The sequence below is a fragment of the Lutra lutra genome, chromosome 5, assembly GCF_902655055.1.
Source record: "Lutra lutra chromosome 5, mLutLut1.2, whole genome shotgun sequence".
In the NCBI taxonomy this organism is placed as follows: Eukaryota; Metazoa; Chordata; class Mammalia; order Carnivora; family Mustelidae; genus Lutra; species Lutra lutra.
Genome location: NC_062282.1, coordinates 40,963,449 through 40,975,121, shown reverse-complemented (window position 1 = coordinate 40,975,121; position 11,673 = coordinate 40,963,449). Strand labels below are relative to the sequence as shown.

The 11,673-nt window shown below is 40.5% G+C and overlaps 1 protein-coding gene across 1 annotated transcript; it reads right to left on the bottom strand.

Moving 5' to 3' along the window:
- Window positions 1-1,426: 1,426 nt before the first annotated feature.
- Window positions 1,427-11,636, bottom strand: GZMK (granzyme K). Its single transcript, XM_047731730.1, has 5 exons — window positions 11,486-11,636; window positions 10,977-11,124; window positions 4,774-4,924; window positions 3,712-3,981; window positions 1,427-2,169 (listed from the first exon to the last, which is right to left on the bottom strand). The coding sequence occupies exons 1-5, from the start codon at window positions 11,547-11,549 to the stop codon at window positions 1,996-1,998; spliced, it is 807 nt and encodes a 268-aa protein (XP_047587686.1). The 5' UTR covers window positions 11,550-11,636; the 3' UTR covers window positions 1,427-1,995.
- Window positions 11,637-11,673: the final 37 nt, after the last annotated feature.

Sequence of the window (11,673 nt, the reverse complement as noted above, 5' to 3'; positions counted from 1 at the left end):
AATGGTTTCTGAGAACCATGACAACAAATAAGTGAATAAACAAATAAAAGCATCCTTTTTTTATGTGAATGTAAGAAACCCAATGGTGGCAGCTGGAAATGAGCACTGTGTATCCTCTGAAACCCAAATGAAATAGAGAGATTGAGAACAATCTTTTGTTTTCTGATAGTTGAAGAAGAAGCCTGAAGGACTCCCCGGTCCTCCCACCACCAGACTGGAAATTGTCAGACTCTCATGGGGGTTAGGGGGAGGCCACATCCAAGGACAGTGAGACCCTTCAGGACACTGACTGAATGGCACTCTGGTCTGCAGTCCTCAGTTCACACCAAAGGGCTTATAAAAGAACAACCCCACGAAACTTATTGTACTTTCTTGTAAGATGTTTTCAAGGATGTTCATTTTCAGAGGCTTTGTGATTTGCCCATTTATCGGAATCAGTTGAATTGCTTTTAAACATCTCAGACTTCCAGGCCCACCACAAGCGCATTCAGTCTGAATGTCTGAGCAAGGAGTGGGGGCAACGTGTGTTACCGAGGGATCTTCTCGGGTCTGATGCAGTCGGTAGGGACTTGAGAACCCTGACACGGCATCCTTCCACACAGATTCCCCCCTAAAAAGTCATCTCCAGGCCCAGTGCCAGCACCAGCGTTCCTGCCTCTGGGCAGATAAGTTTCTTTTTATTTCCTGGATACTGTCATTCAGATAACTGACTGTGTTGCTCTTTTTGCTTTGATTCATGTGAAACAAAAGGGGCAAATAGACTCCTTCTAGCAACAGTGTGAGAAGAAAAGGGTGGCCCTTTGGGTAGGAGAACTCCTGTCTTCATCTTCTCCTTCTTCAGAGGTCTCATTTCCCCCTTGCTTCAGTTTCCTCACCAAATTATTTCTTTCTTTATTTATGATTAATTTTAATTTTTATTTTTTTTACCCTTTTGCCATCTTCACCCATTTCTCTCATCTCCCAACTGCCCATCTCTGGCAGCCACCAATCTGTTCTTTCTATCTATAAGCTTGAAGATGCCGCATATAAGAAAGGTCATAGGACATTTGTCTTTTTCTTATTATTTCACCAGCATAATGCCCTCGAGGCCCACCCATGTTGTCACAAATGACAAGAGTTCATCCTTTTTTATGATTGAATATTATATATATTATATATAACATTATATACATATATATGTATATATGTATAATTATGCATTATATATATTACTGAATATTATCTATCTATCCATCTCACAGTTTCTTTACCTATTCTTCTACTGATGAACACTTAACTTGCTTCCACATTTTGGCCATTGTAAGTGATCCTGTAGTGAGCATGGGTGGGGGGGGGTGCAGATAATTTCTCAAGCTTGCATGTTCGTTTTCTTCAGATAAATACTTCACAATGGAATTTCTGGATCATATAATATTTTCTAGTCTTAATTTTTTGAGGAAAATTTATTTTTAATCTCACCTTTGGTTTTATAACAGGTATTTTGTACTTTGCCTTAAATCCTGTGTGGAACACAGTATGACAGAAATCAATAATAATTACTATCCTAAATACGTGTATAAGCCTTGATGATTCTTTCTTCACTTGAATTGGCGTGTTTGAATGTACTGTTTCTTATTTTTAAAATGTAATTTAGGGTAAAATCACAGCAGAGATCACAGCAAAACCTGGTTGAAGGTGGTGCCTGGCTGAAGGTGTGTGGTTTTTTTTTTCCCTTTGCGGGGGTGTGAATGGAGTGGGGAGCGTATCATCTGCTGTACCTCATTTCCATAAAGACAAGGACATAGTCTTCTAAATTTATTCAGAATGAAATCAGTGTAGTAGAAACAGCAGTAACAGATGTGAAAGACAACTTGATTCCTTGACAAAATCAGTCTTAGGGGGGGCAGAAGTGGACCCTAGCTGTGCCCCACTTTACATCCAACTATGTATGAAGACAAAGGTGGCCTCTAGAACATCTTATGAAAACAAAACAAGCAACTGGTAGATCCAAGAAAATCATTTGTGATCATGGTTTGCATGAGATGGAGCAAGCTTGCTTTTAATCCAAGCCAAGTATTTCTGGGTTATTAGGGTGTAGATTCCAGGCTTCTTGGCCTCACCACATTTATGACCTGCAGACACTAAGGCATAGAAGGCACCTTTGCAAACCAAGGGGCCACCTGAGTCACCCTAGAAAGAAGAAAATAGATAGATACTTGGTGAGAAGCTGTTGAATTTTTTCTACCATCAATTACCCACTACTCAAAGGATCATTATGTGGATCCTTGGTTTCTCTGTGTCCTGAAGAGTGCCCTATATAGCCTCTTACTCAGTGTGTGTTGTCTCTGTCTCTGGCTAAGGCAATGATTCTCTCCATCTGTCTGTCTATGTCCCTATCCCTGTCTGGGACCATGTTTCTGTCCATCTGTGGGTTGGTCTGTCTGTCTCTCTCTATCCATATCCCTGTCTCAATCTAGGACTACACATGTGTATATATATATATATATATATATATATATATATATATATATATATATACAACCTTTGATAATCAGTGACTATAGAACTTTATTCATTAAGGAATGAGTAGATGCAAAGTTTAAAGGAACCCGCTGAAATGAAAGAAATGTTTAAATTGTGGATTTCATTTTGGCACCCACGGATCTGAAATCAAGTTGCTACTGAGACAGGCCGAAAGGAGAAATGTATCATAGTAAATACATCAACAGCAGGGACTCTGTCTTATTTTTGTTTCCTCGTTTTTGCATTCTCTTGTGATTGAATATAACGCTCTGCACCTGTACAACACTTTGTAAATACTTGCCCCATGAAGGGACTCCTGAGGACTCCGAACTAAGCGTGTATGTAACTATAATTCTGTCAAAGAAAGTGACAGGGTGACAAGAGGGGGCTTTCTGATCTGAAAAGCTATCTTTGCCTCTGCGGCCGCTCCCATCACCAACCACAGCACTTAAGGCTCTGTTTGCCCTGGAAAGAGAGGCTGAGGAGGACGACAGTCTTGGAGCACTACAGATACTCGAGGTCTCTGAAAGCATCATGGCCTCCCCTCGAGAAGACTTCATATAGTATGATGTCAATAGTGCATTTTAGTTTCTTAAAAATTAGTAATCTAGCTGTGCTATGTGTCACTTTTAACCACACACACACACACACACACACACACACAATTTATTTTAATTTTTTTTTTTTTTTTTTACTGCTTTAGGAAACAAGAGATTCTGGGAAATAGGACTCCTGTTCCATTTAGTCAGTCTGTCAACATTATTTAAGAAACACCGTCTATTTATTTGAGCTTCTTGAATTTGAGTGTTCTGACACCTTTCTATTGATTACCTACAATGGTGGGTTTGGGGGGACAGGGAGGTGCGGAAGGGATGTTATCTTTTAGTCACCACTAGTGACCTCCGAGTTGGTAGGCTTTCTAAGGACAGGAAGATCCCTTGGAAGAAGACTGTAAAAGTTACCAGATGTAGTCTATCATCCTGATTCACAGACCTTTAACGAGTGCTTATGTGTTGGTGAAGTTCTTATGACTCATTCACATTGGTAGATGAGAAAGAATAGAGAACTTAGTGCAGGAATGGAGAGGAACTCTCTGAAGTCCTGATTTCTGCTTTCCATATCTCTTGTCTGTGCTAGGGAGCACGTGGAGGAGTCTGGACTGCAGGCAACACAGGGTTTGAGATGCCTTGTTGATCGATGGGCTCTTACCTGACAGGAATCCTTCTGGCCCCTGGCATCTCCTGCACATATCATGTCTTCACTTATAATAGGGTTGTGGTTGTAATAACTTGGGCTGTTGCAAAGTTTTCGATTTATGACCATAACGGTGACCTCACGCAGGGTGTCTGAGTTCCTTAACAAGTGTGGGTCAGTGGCTCCCCAGCCAGTAACCTGGCATTTTGTTCCAGCTCTGATATCATTTTTGGAGCTTGGGTGGAGCAGCTGGACATGTTTGTCAAGGGTTGCAGCCGTGTGAAGCTGACAGATTGAAAAGAGCATAAATTATTACATTCGTCCCCAGTAGTATTCTGCTATTAGTCTGAGCAATGTATGTGTGGTCCCTCTGGTCTAGGAAGGCATCCCTCTTCTTGAATCTACTTTGGTGGTAGCCTGCAGCTATATTTGTGGTTGTTGCTTTTCCGAAATACTCTCCAATCCCTGTAGAGCTCAATGATGCTCGGGGAGGGAGCTTAGACAAAGCAGGAATTTTGCCCAGTCTTAAGCAAACTGGCCTTTGCTCTGCATTGGATGGTTTTCTGCAGAATAACATCCATAGGTCATGACTTTGAGGGCTGAGCTGTTTCCTGCTGGATAAGACCCTTGAGTATGGTCTAGACTAAGTTTGGACTACACTAAGTATGGTCTAGACTAAGTTATAACTCACTTATGTGTCCCTGAATTCACTTGGTTGGCTTGGCTGTATAAAGGACTTGTATTTTTCATTTGCTAATGATAAAAGCATTTGGAGAAAAAAGCTTTCAGTGGGGATCATTGGGCTTGTTGGGATATTCCGCCTCCCACATATCTGAGCATCAGTGTTGTTTTCCTTTGTTTAAACACAGACCTGATGCAGTTGTGATAAATTCTGATTTCTTTCAAGGCAGTACGTGAAGTAAAAGGGGCCCTTATAGAATGTGTCATGTTTACCTCAAATATGGGGATGATGCTAACAAAAAGCTTTTATGTGGATGAAACATAACGTAGTTCATAACAGCTGAACTATGGTGTATAAGGATGCTAGAGAAATTGAAGGAAGGTAACACTACATACCTTAATCAGCATAATATCATTTGATTTACGATATGATATGATTCTTGAGAATGGTATGAATTTTTCAATCTCATATATTTGTTTGGAGGCCTCATTCTTTGAGAGAGAGTGTGCTCCTAAAATCACTTTGAAAAACTGGACTTTTTCATGCCTAAAAAAAAAACAAAGAGAATAGAAGAAACAGAATGAATCCCGAGGACCCCAGTAGGGAGTACAAATGGTGGAGAGCATATAGAAACAAGGACCATCTCCAAGGCAACCTGTTTGGATTAGGTGGAGTGACAGAGGTCTTAGTGGACCCACGCATGAAAGGACGATACCAAGGGCCAAAAGACCTGCTCTCAGACCCACCCCACCTGAATTCCCTAGTATTGCAAAAGAATATCAGAACTTATATCCTGCTGTGGTGAAAAGGAGTGAAATTCTAATTGAGATCAAGTTTACAGCAAAATTATGTTAATTTATGTAAAAAGAAATTACATTTCTCCAGCTGTGGGTTGAGATGTATACCCACCTTTGTTAATTTTTTAAATTTTGGTAGAATATACATAACATAAAATTTATAATTTAAAACATTTTTAAATGTACAGTTTTGAGGCATTAAATTCATTTACGTTGTTGATTTATCACCACCATCAATCTCCAGAGCTCTTTGATCTTCCCAACGTTAAGTGTTTTAATAACTAAAAGGTAAAGACTCAACTCAGCATTTGCTAATCTGGTATATCTAGACCTCACCTCAGGGCAATATGGAGAATAAGATCCATTATGTGGCTGTCAGATACGCCATGTTCTGTCCTGTCAATTAGAAAGATAATCTGGACAAGAAAGGAAAACTTGCCTCAAGGTGAAAAATCATGGCTGATTTGAAATAAAGACACTGTAGGGTTAGTTGCCATTGATAACTCCATTGTGAAGACTTAGAGGATAGAAACAGGTGAGTCAGATAAAGAAACAACTGTTGTTTTATTTTGTTTTGTTTGGCTTATCCCTGGTCATATAGAGCTCCAGTACCAGTATTTCAATCGTACCAGAATTGGTTTGATTTCCTGCATGTCAAACAAAACTACATTTATATCTAGTTAGGCAAATAGAAGGATTTTTTTTTTGAGATCTTGACAACACCTTGGGGTGTTTGGCAGACTATAAAAAAAGTCCCATTTTAATCTGTGCCTTGAGGAAGCTGCTTCAAATCCTTTAGAGAGCAAGGAAGAGTCTAGAAAGACTTACACTTGTTTACATATAACTATCTCATTGTCACTTGAAAGACAGATCAAGACAGGTTACAATAAAAACATCCACACTCACATAAGTCAGACAGAGAAAGATAAATACCATAGGATTTCACTTATATGTGGAATCTAAAAAACAAAACAAATGAACAAACAAACAAAACAGAAACAGATTCACGGACACATAGAACAAAGTGGTGGTTGCCAAAGGGGAGGGGGTGGGCAGATGGGCAAAACAGGTGAAGGGAATTAAGAGGCACAAGCTTTCAGTCATATAATAACTCAAGGGGATGAAAAATACAACACAAGGAATTTAGTCAATAATATTGCAATAACTTGCATATCAGATGGTAAGTACACTTATCATTCTGAGCATTTCATGATGTGCATAATTGCCAAATCACTATGTCATACGTCTGAAACTCATATAATATTGTATGTCAACTATACTTCAGTTAAAAATAAAAACACACACACATACTCCCACATACAGATTCATAAAGATTAATAAGAATTAAAAGGCACAGAAACATACAGAAAAAGGAAGAAAGTATTATTTCAGGTTTGAAGCAGGAGCTCAGGACTATGGTGGGGTGGGTTTGCCTCTGGCAGGACTGTGACTGCCAGGAATGACCACTTTTTGGTTTCTACCAAAAGAGTTTATTTTGGTTTATTTGGGGAATTTCAGCTCTATTTGTTGAAAAGTTTGCATATTGCAAAATCAGGATGGGGATGAAATTTCTCAAAGGATGTGGATCAGATTTCCTAGGATTGATTCAAACTCAAATTCGACATACTCATTAAACCCAAACTGTGGATGGGAGGGAGGGTGGAGAATGATAGCAAATCCCCGGGACTACTGCTTTAACAGAAAAGATGGAAACATGCATAAATAACAAACAAAGGGAGGCTGTGGGGTACACATGCAGGTGGGGAAGATGAATTTTGATTAGGGGATGGATGCTGAGAGCATTTCTGGTTTTCCTCATCTTTTTACTAATGTCCTTGATTAGTTAATGCCTTGGAAATATTTTGGTTATTTTTGTCTCCACTGGGACATGTTAATACCCAGCACAACACAGGCAGACCATGAATGCTTTCTGACCTTCCATTTCCTGATACGCTTCAGCTAGAATCTGCAATACAAAGGTCAATTTTTCTGCACGCTGCATACCTGAAATTACCTGAGCTGAGTTCTAGGATGCCACCTCCTTAGCTAAACCCGGGTTTAAACTCACAGAGATGTAATAATCCCTGTGTTTTTCACTTATTTATTGTAGGGCTTCTCCACAGGAGGCCTTTGCTGCAGAATTGTCTGGAGAATGACTTAACCTGGAATAGAACTATATGCAGAGCCTGAACCAAAGTGTTGCTCACAGTAATCCTTTTCTGTCTGTTGAAACCTCATTTCCTATGGGCCTCAAAAGAGCCTTTCTCAGTGTTGTTCAAGCTGAGGCCCTGTGTAGTCCTCATTGGTGGACAGATTCTTTGGCCAAAGATGACACACAGGATAAGGAGGGCAACAGGGACTCAAACACAGCTTTTGTGATTCCAAGTCCAGTGTTCCTTTCCATGACCCTCTGGAAGCCCCATGCCAAGCCCCTTCAGGCCCCTTATTTCTTCTGCCATTTTGCCCCTGCACTGAGCTATGTTTCTGCTTAGACCCACCCCCTCCAGGGCTGACAAAGACAGGGTCCTGACTCCTGGAGGTCTCTTTATTCTGACATGAGGGAGGCTGTCAGAGAGGGGTTGTTACAGTCCCATCCTCGGCATGCCCAGATCATCAGACCTGTGCCTCAGTGACTACCATGGGGCATACAGATAATAACATGATGACATGAACTAACACTTAGTACGTTATTGTGCTGCACCAGGTTTTGTGCTAAGCATCTTACATAGTGTCCCTCATTTATACCTCACAACAGTCCTGTGAGGGAGGTATTAGGATCACCCCACTTTGCAGATGAGAAGACTGAGGCTCAGGTAAATGACCAAACTTGAGGAAGCCCCACAGGTATTAAGGGGAGGCTCCAGGATGCAAATGCAGGAGGACTGAAGCTCTGCTGGTTTGAGTCCCGGAGCCTGAATCTACACCATTCTACTCTGGATGCCCGGAGCATGTCTGAGATGCGGGGGGAGGCCATGTGGAAGGGGCTGGGGGAGAGGGGAGAGCTCATCTAATTATAGCCCAGACAGGTGAGAGGAGAGGGTATTCAGTGAGGGGGGAAATTCAGGAAGACAGTGAAAAAGGGTTAGTGAGAGTTTTGCTTCTGATAAACTGAAACGCTGAAAATAAGATTAGACAGGTCTTTTTACCGGTTTCCTTTTATATTTGGCAAAGCAACCAATAGAGGGGAACAAGAGGCACAGTAAGGAGCTGCATGGATGGTTGGGTAGTGAGAAGGGGGCACCCCAGATCTGGCCTCCTTTACCGTTTTGCTGAGAGCAGAGGCTGAAGTTGGTAAGCTATTCCCCCAGGATACTTGGGAGTACATTTGTGGGAAGCCACCATTAAACTATTTCATAAATATTTTGGATTTCATAAAGCTTAATATTTTTCCAAGCACCAGTCCGCCTACATTTTTACACCCAAGTGTCCTGGAGAGGAAATTTAATCCACATCTTCTGGAGTTCTTTGAACTCTGGCCATTTAAAATGGTATTTAGCAAGAGTTGGTTTTTCCTTTTTCTTTCTTTCTTTCTTTCTTTCTTTCTTTCTTTCTTTCTTTCTTTCTTTCTTTCTCTCTTCTCTCTCTTCTCTTTCTTCTTTCTTCTTTCTTCTTTCTTTCTTTCTTTCTTTCTCTTTCTCTCTCCCTTCCTTACTTCCCTCTCTTTCTTTCTTTCTTTCTTTCATTCATTCATTCATTCTAAGAGTTCTTTTCCCCAGTTTGTCAGTTTGAGGACCCATTCCTCTTGAGTCAAGTTCACTTGACAAAATTTTAAATTCAAATGAATAATATTATTTACTTTTGGATAGCACTATATGGCTTGTGAAGGACTTCACACTCCGTGTTTTTGGCTTGGGGGACAAAAAAAAGGAAAGTCTTCCAATTTATTTCCTTCTTTCTATCTAGGCTTTCTTGAGCATTTATAAGTCAAGGTCTGTGTCTGGAGAGCTTAGAATCCACTTGAACGTATGCCGTAAGGATATCTGAAAATGTGCATATTTTGAATTGAATGAACATTTCTTGATAGTCACCCTCTGCTTCTCTAGTCCCCAGGAGACAAGTACTCTGAGAAGGTTAGAGGTGATGGTGGCATGGGGGTGATTTCTATGGCAGCTAACACCCCATTTGAATGAAGTAGCTTTATTAAACTGGAAATCAGTAGCTTGCTAAACAAAACAGAAGTTCTCACTTTGTGCAGACCTCAAAATTTCTAAATTTGTGATTCATCTTATTAAAATGGAGGTGATAGACATGGAGAAGCAAGTCAATTCAGCTGTTCCATAGCCTGGAGAGCAAACCATTATGGTTAAGAGATTCTTAAGTGAAGTGTTATAACGTTTGCAAGAAAAGAAGGCCCCATCTCTTCTTGGCTTATTCAGGCAAGAGACAGAAGAAAGAAACATAGAGACAAAAACAACAAAAATAAAACAAAAACCAAACCTCCCAAAACCAACCGGTAAACAAAGCAACAAAAAACACCAAATTGGTTTTCTATGGCTTTTCCTTTTGCAAAGGTTGCAGCATCCCAAGGAGAGCTTGGGACTTTTTTAGCTGAAGCAAGATAATCACAGACTGAAAGGTGCTTTGAGAAAAGCTACTACTCTAAGTATCTCAGAGAAATAGCTCTTTCTTTCCTTATAGAAATCATCTATAACTTTTTTTTTCCCCCTATCTTTTTCTGCCGGGAAGTTTGTTGCCTCCTTAGGGCTGTGGGTTGTGATTCCCAACCTATGTGCCTCAAGCCTCTGCGGAGGGAGGCAGGGCAGAGGAGTTACCATAAGGGGTCTAAACATCCATTAACAAAGCAGGTTTCTCGCACATATAGCAATAACGGCTGCAACTTATTTGTGTTTACTATGTGCTAAGCATACTAAAATATTTAAATAGACACTATTTAATCCTCCAAAACCCATGAAGCAGGTGCTACTATTATTATTCCCCTTTCATAAAATGGGAAAGGGGAGATGCAAACCCAGGCTGTCTCACAAGGTCAAGAAGGCTGCTGCTCCACTCACTACTGTTGCCGCCTTCCCTGGCCTTCCACAGAGGACTTGGAACTGTCCAATGGCCTGCCTGGGAAAGGTGGCCCAGCTTTCCCTGAATAGGAAAACCCAGGGCGGAAAATGTGGATGGGCAAGAAGGTAAGTTGACTCCACCAGCTGGTCTGTGATCACAGAAGCTAGGGTAGATGAAAGTCTTGCCATTCACCACAGTGTGGACGGACTTAGGATGGTATGTCTGGAGAAATAAACCAGAGAAAGACAAATACCATAAGATTTCACTTATGTGAGGAATCTAAAAAACAAACCAAAACCCCCTAATAAACAGAAAAAAATTGTAAAAGAGAGAAACAGACTCACAAAAATGGAGAACGAACTGGTGGTTGCCAGAGGGGAGGGTTGGGGGGGATGGGCAAAATGGGAAAATGATTAAGAGGTATAAACTTCTAGTTATGAAATAACTAAGTCACAGGGCGGAAACCTATAGCACAGGCAATCAAGTCAATAATATTATAATGCCCTCCATCGTGGTGAGCCGATCATAATGTGCATAATTGTTGAATCACTATGTTGTACATCTGCAACTCATTTAATAGTATATGTTAACTCTATTTCAGTTAAAAGAATCTACATATATATGATTGAACCGTTATTCATACCCTTTCATATTACATCTGTATTCATCAAACATGACTGTGCTCCTTAAACTTAGAATGTTAAAAAAAAAAAATTCTCTCCCGGGAGAGGCGAGCTTCTCTTCCAGCCGGTGGAGGTCGAACGCACAAGGTCAGAGCAGGTACTCACCGGGTGCGGCAGTGGGAGGCGGACAGCACCCACTGGGGGTGGATCAGCACGCCTCCACAGAGGTGGTGGCCGCGGTACTGGATGGAGGCCATGAATGGCCGGGAATGTGGCGACACTTCTCGCCCTCCAATAATATCCATGCCGAAACCTGCAGAAGAAAACCCAAAGATTTAATATGAAAGATCCAAGCAGATTATTTCATGTAATTCTTCTTCCGACAGTCATTATATCATTTCCAAGATTTAAAAAAACCACCCTACAATCACCTATAATAGCTATAATAATTTTACCAATAAATACATGTAGAGTACACTTAATAATATGTAAAATTATACATAATACGTAATAAATAATTTAATAATAATATAAAATAGCATAATAAGTATAATAATTTACAATACAGTTTCGAAGGATAGACATGGTGGGGAAAAATTCTCATTTCTAGGTAACAACACAATCACTAGAAATTCATCTGATGCCCAAATGTGGTAAATCTAGAAGATACTTACACTCTGGAGTCACATAAGCCCCAGCTGTCAGGAAAAACAGAGAAAAAGAAGAAAGCTTCACCATGTTAATGGCTTTGATTGAAGAAGCCCAGATGAAGTTTTCTGATGGTATTGGTGAAGGAAGACGATTCTAAAGACTGAGCTTTGACCTTCAAACATTTATCTTTCTCACCACAAGTGTTTCAGAC